This window comes from Diceros bicornis, chromosome 4 (assembly GCF_020826845.1).
Source record: "Diceros bicornis minor isolate mBicDic1 chromosome 4, mDicBic1.mat.cur, whole genome shotgun sequence".
In the NCBI taxonomy this organism is placed as follows: domain Eukaryota; kingdom Metazoa; phylum Chordata; class Mammalia; order Perissodactyla; family Rhinocerotidae; genus Diceros; species Diceros bicornis.
In genome coordinates, this window is record NC_080743.1 from 12,122,892 (window position 1) to 12,137,919 (window position 15,028).

General features: G+C 35.8%; 1 protein-coding gene across 1 annotated transcript in view; it reads left to right on the forward strand.

Annotated features, from left to right (window-relative positions):
- The window catches only part of TNNI3K (TNNI3 interacting kinase), a 270,883-nt gene that overhangs the window by 26,073 nt on the left and 229,782 nt on the right, over nucleotides 1-15,028 (forward strand). Inside the window, exon 5 of the mRNA XM_058538296.1 lies at nucleotides 3,600-3,710. Within this exon, the coding sequence (XP_058394279.1) occupies nucleotides 3,600-3,710 (111 nt within the window). The remainder of the gene's footprint in view (nucleotides 1-3,599; nucleotides 3,711-15,028) is intronic.

Below are 15,028 nucleotides of genomic sequence, written 5' to 3' on the forward strand. Positions count from 1 at the left end.
ATTTGTCATTTACCTTATAATATTGTTTTTTAATACTTTCATTTGCTCAAATTTGTCATATTTTCCCTCTATTTTTAAAAGTGGTTTTATGCTTAAAAAGACTTTCTCTGCTTCCCTGTGTTTAAATGCCTGCCCGTTTGCAGGGAAAAATGCTTTAAGGTGATGTCTTTCCCATTTATCTCAGAGGCTACCCATGTTTTCAGCCCTCACCATTCAAAATCAAAGGTTATTTGTGAGGTTAGCACTAACTCCTGTGAATTGTTTTCTCTGGAGGGGGCAGAGCTAGTAGAAATTTCCTAATTTCCAGTACTGGTTCCTGAGTTTTCCTTTGTTTTACTCCTTTGATTATTTCAATGGGTATCTAGTAAAGCGGAGGAAGTGAAGTTGTGGGGAGGAGGTCAAGGGAAAAGAGAAAGGGGAGCTAGATGATGGAGTCAAATCACGATCTTATCTGGAAGCTTCCACTGAGGACTATACTGAGCCCCAGATATCCATGTCCAATGGTAATGAGCTTATTGAGCCTTGTTTTGCCAGGTACCTTGTAAAGTGCTTTATGTGTGTTATCACATCAGGTGGGTACAGTTATCGTCTCCTTTTGTTTATAATCAAGGATATTAATGTAAAGGGTTATGTAACCCCTTGCCCCAGTTCACATAGTCAATAACAGAGCTGGGATTCTAACTAGGGAGGCTAATTCTAGTACCCACAATCTTAGCCCTGCATTATAAATATCTCAAACTCAACATGTGAAAAACAAAACATTTTATTTCTATCTCAAATACTACTTCTTCCTGATTCTTCCCTATCTCAGTATCATGTCATTCCCCTGCTATCTGTTGCACTTGGGAAAAATCTGAACACCCGATACCATGGCCTGCAAGGCCCTACAAGATCGGCTGGCTTTGATCTCACCTTCAACATTACCTTTCCGTTCTTTTTTTTTAACCTTCTACTCAACACTGACCTTCAAACGCACTAAGCTTATTTCCATCTCAGGAATTTTGCACCAGCTACTCCCTGTCCTTGAATGTCCATCCTTGAAATGGTGGCTTGGATTTCTCCTTTCTGATATTTACCATTTATTTCAAAGGTCACCTCCTCAGTGAAGCTTTCCCTGACCACTCAATTTAAAGTCGCCACTTTATGATTTGCCTGTTTTATCTCATAGCCATTGGTACTTTATGACACTTTATATAATATTTTATTATTTGTGTGATTTCTCTTTCCTCTCACATTTACACAGTAGAAATGTAAGCTCCATGAAAGCAGGGATTTAACTGTCTTACTCACTGTAGTGTCCCCACTGCTCAGAACAATGCTTCACACACCATATATGCTCAATAAATATTTGTCGAGTGTATGAAAGGCTTATTGAAAAGGAGAATGTTGTGATCAAATAATTGTGTATAAGAGAATTTCTCTGGTAGCAGTGTGGAGGATGAATTGTAATTGGAAAAGGCTTAGTCAAAGAGACTAGTTAAGAGGCTGTGTAGAATGGAGAGTGATGTTAGAAATGAGAAGAAATGTGAGAAGTACTAGTGAGTTAAAACCAGCAGAATTCTGAAACTGATTGAATTGAGTTTCAAGGTCATTTGGAATAAGACAGTGCCATTAATATAAATAAGGAATGCTAGGAGATGACAGATCACACTGGGAAAATTATGAATGGTATTTACAAGAGCAGTTTTGAATTTTTAATTTGAGGTGCCATTGGTAGGCAGGATATATGGGATTTGTACTTAGCAGAGAAGTCAGGACCAAAGATGAAGTTATCAGATTGTGTAAGAATTACCAAAGTTGGCATTGAGAATGAGAAAGTGGCTTAGAGCTAAACTCCTAAACCACTCACTTTTTGGAGACAGACAGAAACAAACAAGAAAAATATGGTTTTAGGAAAGCAAAAGAGATAAGGATTTTAAGAAGAAAGAGATGTTCTGACTGTAGAGAGGAGGAAGATGATTGGCATTGGATTTGGTAAACAGAAGGTTACCTTCTGAAACTGAGGAGGTGATTTCAGGACAGTGGTGAGGTCCTTATGTCTCAGATGGAAGAAACGGGCATGGTGTTTTCTCTTAATAATACAAGACAAGGAAAAAGGGAGAATAAATTTGCCTTAGTGAGAAGGGATAGTATGAGAATAAGCAAGCTTCAATGTGTAAGGAGTATGATGAACTCAATTGGGATTTATGTAAGATTTGGGTGTAAATAGCTAGACATTACTAAATAAATGAGATCAGAGCTGTCAGCAGTGTCAATAACTTTCCAGAACCTTGGAAAATGAAGGCAGGATAGGGATAAAATTAGCTTAGCTTCAGTGGAAAAAATGGTGGCTTTTTTTTAGAATGGAGAAAACATAAAACATATAGACTGAGCAGAAAGAGCCAATGGAACAGAAAAAAAATCTTTATTTAACTTTCTTGGTAGAGCAAGTAAACAGAGTGGAAGATTTGGAAACTATAACATTAATTTTGCTATTTGAAGTTCTTTACCAAAGTTTTTTCACTTTTTTATAACTTCTCCTACACCCTCACTTATGTGTGACAGCATTAAGAAATCGAGCCTTGTTTTCTAATGAGAGGATTTTCTTAACCTACAGTGTTTGAAGTTATATGTATATGCATAAATGCCATGGCCTATCCTGTGAAGATTTGATTTCCTTGCCACTGGGTGTGTTTGAGATGTCGATGGGCCAAGTATTATAGAAATTGGGTTTGAATTCTTCCTTTGAGGGAGAGGATTCAACATGAAACTTTTCTTTGCGTTCCCTACCAGATCTGGGGTTTTGACTATGTGACCTTCCACATTACTCTTTTGAGTGTTCTGACTTATAAAATGAGGTTTATAAGAGTAATTTTTCATAGGGTTGTTTAAAGAAGTGTTTAAGTTTTTAATTTTTTTAACAACATTTTTGAAGTCCTACCATCCGCTAGGTTTAAATAAATTAATACACATAGAGGTTAATTACATAATAAAAATTCGCTGCATGTTAATTTCTGTTACCATTATTAAAAAGTTCCATTGTCTCTCCAAAGACAGAAATACAATACAAATAATGGTATGAAAAAAGTAAGAGTCACTTTGGTCATTGCATAAATTATTCTAATTTAAAGGCTCAAATAAAGCTTCAAACATTTTCACTGTTAAAATGAGTCCAGATAAGATTAAATAAGATTAAATATGTATAGGGCCCATGACATATATGTATTAGAGAAGAAACAATTACTGAAGTACCGTGAAATAGTCCACTGCAGTCAGTTCAATACCGCAGTTGCTAGAGAAAGCATATTTATTGGAATGACCTACATGTAAGTTTGAGTTGACTTTGCAAGAGCCTCACCATAGGTAAATGTCCTTTCTGTCTTTCATGGTCAAGTGGTGGAGGATTGATTGTAACTGAATGGCCCTGTCATCTGTTCCTGCATTTCAACCATCTGAGAGCTGCTCTCTGCTATCTCATGTGCTCTTATGCCAGAAATCACACTTAGGTTTCCTTTGAGCACCTAAACTGGCTGACAGTCAGGGAATCAATAAATCCTGTTGCACAGCCTTCAAGCCTCCTATTAGTAGAAAAGTAACATTAAAGATGTGTTTCCTTACAGGATAGTGCAGAATTGATCACTTCCCTGCTTCACAGTGGAGCTGACATACAGCAGGTTGGGTACGGCGGCCTCACTGCCCTGCATGTTGCTGCCATAGCTGGTCACCTGGAGGTAAGTCACACCTTGGTTACCTGTAAAAACAAACCTGCCTCTTTGGATTCTTGTTCTCAACTGTTTTCAAATGCTGGCTTTTGAGATTCAAGGAGCTGGTTTATTTTTTAGCTACTGAACACATACATTTATTTGGGGGATCAAATTAAGCTGTATAAATTTTTTTGATAGTCAATTCCATCTATTTTGTAACAGTGTAATCAAACATCAATTAATATAGGATGGCTGGATACACAGAGGCTCCATAGCAGTGATTAAGAGCATAGGTTTTGGAGTCAGGCAACTAAAAATTTGCCACCACTTGCTATGTTTACCTCAAGCAAGTTACTGTACCTCATGACATCTCTGTTTTCTTCATTTATAAAATAGGAATAGTAATAGACCTATTGTAATAATTAAATTAGATAATCCATATAAAGTGCTTTGCAGATTGCTTTATACAGAGTAAAGACTCAACAAAAGATCATTCATTCATTCATTCATTCATGCATTATTTTATTTGTTAAGCACCTGTTGTGCGCCAAATTCTGTTCTAGTTGCTGAGGCGACAGTAGCAAGAAAGACAGGCAAAATCTCCATTTTTCTTGGAGTTTAGTTGTAGAGATCGAGACAGACAAAAGAAATAAAAATATTATATAATGTCAGTTAGTAGTCAGTACTAGAAAAATAATAAAATGAGGTAAAATGAAAACAGAATGGAGTAGTAGGCACCATTATGAATAAGCTATATAGTGAAGCTACATGTAATAGATATAATAGCACATGCAAAAGCCCTGAGGCAGAAAAGAGATAGGTGTGTTTGAGGAACATGAGTGAGCCAAAGTTATTAGTGTGGTATGAGCTGGAGGTAGAGTGATGGAGATGGGGTCAAGTGGAGGGTTACAAACCAGATCACAAAGTGTTATAAAGGCCGTGGGAGGGACTTGGGATCTTGTCTTAAATTTAATTGTTGAAATATTAATTTCATATATGCAAAGAACTTTCATTTGCATTATTTATTTGTTGCTTTACAAATCCTCATGAAATAGTTTTTATTATCACCTCCATTTGATAGACATAAAACCAAGGATGTACTTGGTTGTACTTGCTGTACTGTTGTATAGTAATTGTCTTTACAAATTACAACGCCATTGAGTAAAAGAACCATGTCTGGAAGCCTGATCGTTTTACTCAAAATCCCATGGTTTTCACCCTCTGTCAGTTGTGGTAACCACATGTAAACTCAGCAATGTAATACATGAGAAGTCTTACATCTTCACTACTAAATAGTTGTCTATTTCTCTCTTTTAGTCATGTTGCCAGTTCAATTGTACTTTCTTCACTAACACACACACACACACAACTGTGAACAAATAGAGCTGCATATAAAATCATACATAAAACCTATAAAATAGATGTGATCCATCTCTCTTTAACAGTGTCACTTCTAAAGGCTCTTACCTTCAATAAATATTAACATATCTCATTGAGAGCAACATAATTTCCTTCATGTTGGCATTTCCACCCATTACTATATTATCTTCTTTCTCAGAAAATAAATCTTTTTGGTGAGATTCATTGTAAGTATAAGTGAATTTGTGTTACTTATGAGGAGAGGGGAAATCCCATTAGAATCACTTAAATATTTTTTTTTTTCCAAAAAAGAAACCAAAGCCAGTGATAAAGTAAATGGAAGATAAATATTGAGAAGTCTGGGTGGAAGAATTGATGAGGTGGATATTAAGTCCCAGTGAAGCACATACAACCTCTTATTGCCAGGAAAATGACAGAATAGGTTTTGCAAAACAATATCCTTTTTGTCTAGTGCTGAGATGATTACACTGTAAGTGACAGAATTATAACAGATCAAAAGCAAGGTGGTTAAGAGCTTGGTCTCTTCATCTCCTATCTGAGTAGCTGTTTTCTTGCTTGCCTTAATAGTATGGAAGGAAATATCATATTGATTGTACCAGCCTTAGGACAAACTTTACCAAAATAATTCCAAACAGATCTCTACTCTTGTCTTGCAGCTCCTCGTGGGTTCTTCAACTTCCTTCATTAGCTGTTGTATAACATTTAATAACTTTTATAGTCAATCACTGATGATATGTAAACCAGGTGTATTTACATTAGGCTTTATTCTAGTTACAAGTCAGATAATAAAGGAAAATGGTATCCAGAAACCCTAAAACTGCCATATTCAAAATGCAGAAACTTTTTCTTTGAATTATTTCTTTCAAAGCTACTAATTGCAATAAATACCCACTTTGAATATATTTTCTTTCCCCCTAGACTCATTCATTCATTTAACAAATATTTTTGAGCCTCTCCTTTTTCCATAGCATAGTGCTAGAATATGGGAATGATACAAGAAAATATGACATAGTTTTTCCCCCTAAAAACTTTATAGTGTAGCTGGACACACAAAATGAATACATAGCAAAAATTATATAAGCAATTCAAAAATAAAATAGCAGTATAGTCATAAGTACAGAAGAGAAAAGAGTCAAAGATCAGAGTGGGTTTGATAATTAGAAATGTGATAATTGCATAGCAAGAGATGGCAAAGAACACAAAATTAGAAGTGTTAAGAGTTCACTGGGAATAGAGAGCAATGTAGACTAGAGGAGTTAGGGAACAATTTATGAGGCGGGGGTTGAAATTGAACTGAACTTTGAAGAGTGGTGAGAACTGGACAGAGAAAAGAAGAGGAATCATGTTCAAAAATAGGGAGAAAGAATAAGCTGAGCACCTTTAGGGGAGAGTGAATAGAATGACAGCGTGAAGCAGATTGTGAAGAGTCCCTGTAGGAATGGACCATACTAAGGAAACTGAGAATAGAAGTCCAAGGAGTTTAATTCAATTCAATAAGCAATTGTTGTAGTTTACAAAGTACCACACACAAGGCTAGATGGTATGGTAGATAACTAGATTAATAGAACACAGAAGTTTCTGCCCCTTAAAGACACTTACAGCTAATTGGATTTTTTTAGGAAATGGGGAGCCATTGAGGCTTTTTGAGCTAGAGAATAATTGGAGATTTGATAATGTGTTGAAGAGGATTTCTTTGACCGCAGTATTTAGTGTGGATCCGAGTGATGATATGATGATTAAACAGACAGAGGTAAAGGATTGAGTAGAGGATTCAATTTAGAGTAAAAATCAGTTAGCTCTAGGTATGTTGATTGTGCTGATGACATTTAAATTTTCAAGTGGAAATGTTCATTCATTTAGAAATATACAATTGGCATTCTATGGAGAAGTTGGGGCTTAATGCAGGTTTTTGGAAATTCTATGTGTAGAGGTGATATGTGAAACCTTAACAATAGCTGAAAGTTGTAAATTGGGTCTAATAGATGGTCAAGGCCTGAGCCTAAGAGACTATCCACAGAGACTTGAGGAATTACTGAAGAGCCACTGAGGAGACAAAGAAGGATTGGTCAGACTAGTATGAGGAAAACAATGATATTATAGTATCACAATAATTAGCGGTATAGAAAGTTTCAATAGTAAAGGATCTGAGGTATCAAATGGTGCAGAAAGGTTGAGTACAGTGGGATAGAACATACATGTAGTATTAACTTACTGTACCAAAAATTTAGATGCTTATTCCACTCCTATTTTTCACTCTTGGTTAGCAGGGATGGTGGCCATGGGTCAGTGGGCATTCCTTTTCATTAGCTACTTTCCTTTATTGCCCACATTTCTCTGTGAAACAATAACTGATGCTAAGTATGACAGACCTCTTTGTCTACACATATCAAGTTCAGACCCTCCATTAGTGTCTCGTGTGTTTGTCCTCCCATAATTGTGAATTCTGTTAAACAATTTTACAATAATATTTACATTGACTCGGCAGCTGTCTCCTTCAGTAATAGAAGAACGCCTGTGCTGCAGATTCCTATAAATGCTGACTGCAATTTGAGACTCAGGTTTAGATTTACTGTGCTTTGAAAAGCAGGCAAATATTGGTTGTCCTGGCTATCCTTACTTCTCCCTGACTGATTTATCCATCTATCAATACATGTGCATATGCTGCTTTATACAAAGCCTAGGATCCTGTCAGCAATCAATGAACAACCATTAAACCCTCTTCTCCCCTTTGAGTCCAGGGGGCACATGAGTCATATGCTCTCTCAAGTGTGGAAAATGAAAAATATTAGCTAACATTTGGTAGTGCTTTATCACTCATATACATTTTTCATTTGGTTCTCCTGTGAGAAAGCCACCATTAGACTCAGTTTGAGGAAACTGAGGGTTAGAGAAGCTAAATGACTTCCACAGGGCCATTCGGACAATAAATAAATGAGATGGGTAGGACTCAAGCCTGGTTATCTGACTTCAAATCTGCAGTCTTGTAAATAAAAGTACAATTACTCCTTTTTGACTCTTGTGTGTACTGCTAAAACAGGGCTTACACCCGTAAGACACAAAAAAAGGATTCAGAAAACAAAACATAAGCTGAATATGTTACTATCTAAAGCCCAGACGTTGCTACATATACAATTAAAGCAACATTAATGGATTCAAGAATAACTTTATACACTTAGTATATGGGCAACAGAACCTATGGAAATATAATGCATGTGTGTGAGCACACAACACACACATACACACCACACACATGCACACACACAACCCAAGTGTAAAACACTTTGTGCTTAGTCAAAGAACTCTTTAAAAATCTGTTACACTGGTGTTTCATGCAGTAGTTTCTGCAGTTATCAGGAGACAAATTGATTATCTGTAGCTATAGAAAACCATTTGAATAGCAAACAGAAAACATGTCTGAGATGGTGCGATACATAACGCACGGGGGTTGTGGAGTGTTTTATTTTTCGCAGAAAGGCATGGTTTCACATACACTTTGTGCAGGTGAGTGTATTATTTTCAGAGCTGAGTTTATTCTACCCTATCCCATTTTCGGGTTGTAAACACTTATCCGAGCACTGCTTCAGAAATGCTTCCCAGTTATTTTGGAATTTATTTTTGATTTCAAGGAAATGCAATTGATGTTGTTCCAGTTCATTCTTAACTAAATCATCTGAATGTTTCGGGAGAGAGTTTTGTTTACCAAGAAGCTTCTAAGTTATTTCTTTTAAAATGGCTTTAGTTTTCTCCCCAAAGGCACAAATAAGCAAATGCTTGGAATTATAAAATGTGATTTCTCTCTCTCTTTTTTTTTTAAGACATAATGTACTCATGAATTTATAGCTATGAATGTTATGAATAGGCAGTAGTCTCTTATAAACTTCATTTGTAATCAGAACAAATAGTAAAAAATAATAATAGTTAACAACTTTGAAGTGATAATGTTGTGCCAGTCATATCAATTGTCTTAATCCTCATTTGAGATTTTATCCTCATTTTCCAAATGAGAAAATTGAGGCACAGAGAAGTTAAGTAACTTTTCCAAGGTGACAGAGCTAATAATCGGTACAGCAGGTGTTCACATGCTATCTAATGCCAGAGCCAGCTCTCAGTCACCATGCTACCCTGCCCTTCTCCTAATCCAAACAGCAACCCCTCAGCTCACCCAACCAGAATGTAAGCTTTGGAAATGGTAGGTAGAAGCTTCGAACATAAGTGTCAGGGAAACGTGCTCTATACTCAGATCGGAATCATCTCCAAGACCAAGTACATCAAGATAATCTGGTGCCTCTTTATATGGACCCCATTCTTCTAAGCTCTATTACTTAGCTCTGATATTTCTACATTACATTTTTAAACAGGTCTCTTGAGATAAAATTCATATACCACATAATTTACCCATTTAAAATGTACAATTCAATGTCTTTTAGCATATTTACAGAGTTTCGTAATCATCACCATAATTTTAGAACAGTTTTGTCACCCTGAAAGGAAATCCAATATCCAATAGCCATCAGTCCCATCCACCCTCTACTACCCAGACCTCTAACCACTAATCCACTGTGTGTCTCTATCGATTTGGCTATTCTGGACATTTCACATAAATGGAATCATATAATATGTGATATTTTGTAATAGGCTTCTTTTACTTAGCATAGTATTTTCAAGGTTCATCTATTTCAACAGGGTTGGTTTATATCAGAATTATGTTGTAATTGTATGTAATTGTATTTAGCAAAACAGCAAAATGTGTATAGTTGAACCAATAGTATAACTGCAGTTCTTTCAATTTATTCCTCTATTTTCCTTATAAATGGATGCTGGAAGAAAATTTTCAACTAAAACTTCAAGTCCTCAAACTGTATTTTGTAGTCACAAGCATGTGCTCAAATTATAAGGTTAGGAACATCCCCATTAAAAAAAGTGGCCAAGTAGGGCCTGTTCCTGAATGGACGTACCACTTCTCACATGGGGACTAGACAAGGCCCCCACTCAAAATGATCAATCCCCCTGCCTACCATAGGCTCACTCTTTAGATTTTGAAGCAGTTATAACTCTGTAAAAATGCATAATTCCCTAATGCTTGAGATTAGCTCTTATAGTTAAAATCTTAGTAATCAGTTCATACCCTGAAGCCTTGCTAATCGAAATATGATCCATTGACCAGCAATGTCGGATCATCAGGGAGCTAGTTAGAAAATAGACTCTCAGGTCCTACTTCAGACCTACCTAAAGTCAGCATTTTAACAAAATTCCCAGGTGATTTATATACATATTCAGATTTAAGTGGCACTGCCTTACATAGTATTAGGAGAAATTAGATTCAAAAGAGATATCTGAGAGAAAGATAGCTTGAAACAACGAATGAATGAATAGAAAGACGTACTCTTCATTTGCTTTATAATTTTGCTTTTGACTGACTCTGATTAGAATGTTTCAGTAATTCTTGAAGCAGCATTCAGAGCTTATTCTAGAGCCCAGTATTATAATCACTCACTATGCATAGTAGATGCCTAGTACTGTGACACACAGTAGGCACTCCATGCATGTTACCTCTCTTGTCCCTCCTGAGTTATAAAATCTTATAGGCATAGTATTTAATATAAGACGAAAGTTTAAAATGTAATGGAGATACAACACAATATTTATAATGTAAATAACCCAGTTAAAAAATGGGCTAAGGATTTGAATTGACGTTTTTCCAAAGAAGATATACAAATGACCAATAGGCACGTGAAAAGATGTTCATCATTAGTCATTAGGGAAAAACAAATCAAAATCACAGAGAGATACCACTTCACATCCAGTATGATGAATATAATAAAAAAGATAATAACAAAGGATGGTGAGGATCTGGAGAAATTGGAACCCTCATACATTGCTGGTGGGAATACAAAATGGTGTAGCTGCTTTGGAAAATAGCTTGGCATTTCCCCAAGAAGTGAAACATAGAGTTACTATAGGACCCAGTAATTCTACTCTTAGGTATGTACCCAAGACATACAAAAACTTGTACATGAATGTTCATAGTATTAATATTCATAATAACCAAAAAGTGGAAACAAATGTACATCAGCTGATGAGTGAATAAACAAACTTTGGTATATCCATACTATGGGATGTTATTCAGCAATAAAAGGGAAGGAAGTACTGGTATGTGCTACCACACAGATGAACCCTGACAATGCCACTGACCTGTGGATGCTGCTGTGGGAGCAGGGGCGCAGGAGAGTTCTCTGTCTGCAAATGTCCGTGATTGTTCAGGCTTTTATGTGTAGCTGGGCAAAAGGATATGTGAATTTTACGTTTTGATAATTATTGCCAAAAAGTCTTTCAAAAAGTATATATATTTACTCCTTTATGATATGAATACCTGCTTCACTTTGCTTAAATTACCAATCTCTATTATCTTTGCCAATTTAAAGAAATAATAAAATCTTGTTAAATGTAAGGCAGATTTTTTATTTGATATATTATTGATCTTTTATAATCTTTATCCTATAGACTGCCTTTTTTTGCCTATTTTTGTTTTAATATTTTTTCTTACTGACTTGTAAAAGATCTTTGTATATTGAGGAGTTAGGCTTTGTCATAGCTATTGCAGCTTATTTTATTAGTTTCCTCTTTTTCTTAGTATTTTTTATAAATGTGTTTAAATTCATATGGCCAGATTTGTCAGTTTTTTGCTTTGTGGCCTCTGCTTAAAAAGACTTGGTTCCTTTCAAGATTGTGCAAAAAAGAAATCACGAATATTTACTTCAAGTACTTTTAATTTTGTTTTCCCTACTATTTATAGATTGTATCTGGAATGTCCTTCACTATAAGGTATGAAGTAGGAATCCAGGTTTTTTTTCCTCCCTAAAAAGTGTTCAAATAGTGTTTATTGAATATTCCATATTTTCCCCTCTGTCTTCTATTTAGGTCAATTTGTGTATTCCTATGCTAATACCAAACACACCTCTTTTATTTAGTGTGGATTTAGGTTATGTTTTAATATCTAAAAGTGCAAGTACTCTCTCCTGGCACTTCTTTTTTGAGAACTTTCCTGACTATTCTTCCATTTTTATTTTTCTGCATGAACTTTAGTCCATGGAAAGGCACTAGAATACAGTAGTAAAAAGCATGGACTCAAAGGCAGAGTCTCTGCATTTAGGTCCCAGCAAATATCTATCACCTCCTAGCTGTATGCCATTGGGAAAGTCACTCATCCTTTCTGGGTTTCGGTTCTAATTTTAGAAAGTGGATTATATTATTACCCACCTTATTGGTTGTATGTGTGTGCATGTGTGTATTAAATGACTTAATATATGTTAAGTTTAGACGCTGCCTAGAACTGAAGTGCTAAGAATGATAGCTATCATTTTTTTATTTGCTCCATTTTGTTTCTGATTTTATTACTTGTTTTTTCTAAAAAACAGCAGGTATACTAACTAGAATAAATCCCAATTTATAAATCAATTTAGAAAAAATTAATATCTCCATCATATCAGGTCTTCCTATTCAAGAACAATATCTTTCTTTCCATTTATTTAAGTTTATTTTTAGATCTTTCAGCAGATTATTCTCCTCATATGATTGTTAAAATTTATTCCTGGATATTTTCTTTACGTTGCTAATGTGAATGACATTATGTTTTCTAATTTGTTATAGTTTGTATGTAAGAAACATTGATTAATGATTTTTAATTTTATAACCATTGAACTTACTGATTATCTTATTGCTTCTAATAGAGTTCTTAGACGAGTCTTTTGAATATTACTGGTTTACAATTGAATTTCCTAGATGTGGTAATAATTTTGCTTCCTTTCAAACATTTAAACATTTTGCTTTTCTCTTTCCTAATTGCACTGGCTGATACTCCCAGACAGCCGTCATTCTTCGGTTGAATCATCTTGCACTCCTGGAGTGACACAGTTGGTTGTGGCACTTTATTCTCTCAGTTTGCTCCTGCACTTGTTTTGCTAATATTCATAAGTAAGGTTGGTCTTTGGTTCCCTTCTTCGCATTATTACGTTAGTTTGCTAGGGTTTCCATGATAAAATACCACAGACTAAGTGGCTTAAACAACAGAAATTTATTTTATCACAGATTAGAAGCTAAAAGTTGTAGATCAAGGCGCAGGCAGGTTTGGTTTCTTCTGAAGCTTCTCTCCTTGGCTTGCAGATGGCTGCCTTCTTGCTGTGTGTCCACATGGTTGTATATGCATGCACATATCTGGTGTCTCTCTCTCTCTCTCTCTCTGTCCTCATCTCCTCTTCTTACAAGGACGCCAGTCATATTGGATTAGGGACCACCCTAATTTAATCACCTCTTTAAAGGCCCCGTCTCCAAATACAGCCATATTCTGAGGTACTGGGTTTAGGGCTTCAACATATGAATTTGGCAGGGGGTGCAGGGGGATGGGACATAATTCAGTCCATAACAATTATCTTTGCCAGCTTTTGGAATAAATACTGTAGAAAGATTTGTAGAAAGAGTTTAAAAACCTCTCTCTCTCTCTCTCTCTCTCTCTCTCTCTCTCTCTCAGTCTCCCTGAGATTCTGGTGTGTAACTCTATGTCACTTCACAGTATGCAGCACTCTTACCTTATCTTTGATGTCTTCCAAAATTTTGCAGGCAGTGAGACAAATCCTATATGAACATCTTGGGCTACGACAATTCAGGTACAAAAAGCATAGCAAGGGCCAAATGTACCAGTCAATGCACATCGTGATAAATTATTGTGTAAGTATTACTCTAGTGAATGCCATTAATGATTGATAGGTATTCTAATCACCATTTATTGACATTAACTTTAAATTTGGTCTGAATAGTCATTTGCAGTTCCATGATGCCAAAGTTTGATGTACCTTCATGACAAATGGTTAAGTCTGAAACTAAACCTTTATTGTACACATAGGTCTTAAATAACTGAGACCTGATTTAGGAACACTACATCTTCTGTGGCATTCAAAAGTGGTTTTCTCAGAAGCGAAAACTAGAAACTCTATGCGTCAATTACTAAATGTGCCCTGTGTTACAGAATACTGTTTGTTAAAGACAAGAAGGCAATCTCCTACTGTCTAGGCTTTTGGTCTAGAGATTGAGGCAAGATCATAGATCATGCATCATAATCAGTAATTACAGGGTCTCAGAAGAAATGCCTGAAGCACCTATCAGTTGTAAGAGTGATGTAAGAGGACACTAGCTGGAGGGTCACTTTTTTTTTTTTTTTTTTTTCTGGCACTCAAGTCTTTGCCATAGATTCTTTTAGCTGTTATTAAACATTAAGTAATGCTTTTGGAGTGAGTCAAAAGAACATAAACAGGAAAAGCTTTATAAGCTAATAAAAATGTAAATGAGATGTTCATCAGCTTGCTACCCTGGGAAATGATGAAAGAAACATTACCTGAGAAATTAGATTCAAAGATTATTGCTAATCAAATCAACCTGAATGAGAAATCCCTTTGTAACCATTCAATGTTTTGTGTGAATTTGCCTCTCTATGCCAACCCTTCTATGCACTGAATTTGATTCCAACATCCCAGGTCCTTCATACATTAAAAAGAAGATACAGATAGATAGATATGTAGATAGACATAGATATCCTTTATATATAAAGCATATTATGCAATGTATCAGCTAGGCAGAAATAATTTCTGTGTTAGATATTTGTGACAGTTGATAAGAAACAGCTATATATTTTGATGCATCTGAACTTAACCTTCTTTTCCTATACCATACTCCCTACCTGGAATTTGAAGGCTGAGTTATGAATCAAGGTTTCTACAGCTTGCTCAAGTCACATCCCCAGAGTTTCAGAGCCTCCAAGCTCCCCATGTCTCAGTAGGGCAGGATATTATTACTCTTCTTCCTCTCAATTAGGAATACATTGGAAGACCAATATTTTCTACCCGACTTTCTGCTATACAGTATTAAAGTAGACAGCAAGTGCTACCTATTTCTCTCAGGGATGATTCATTCTGGGA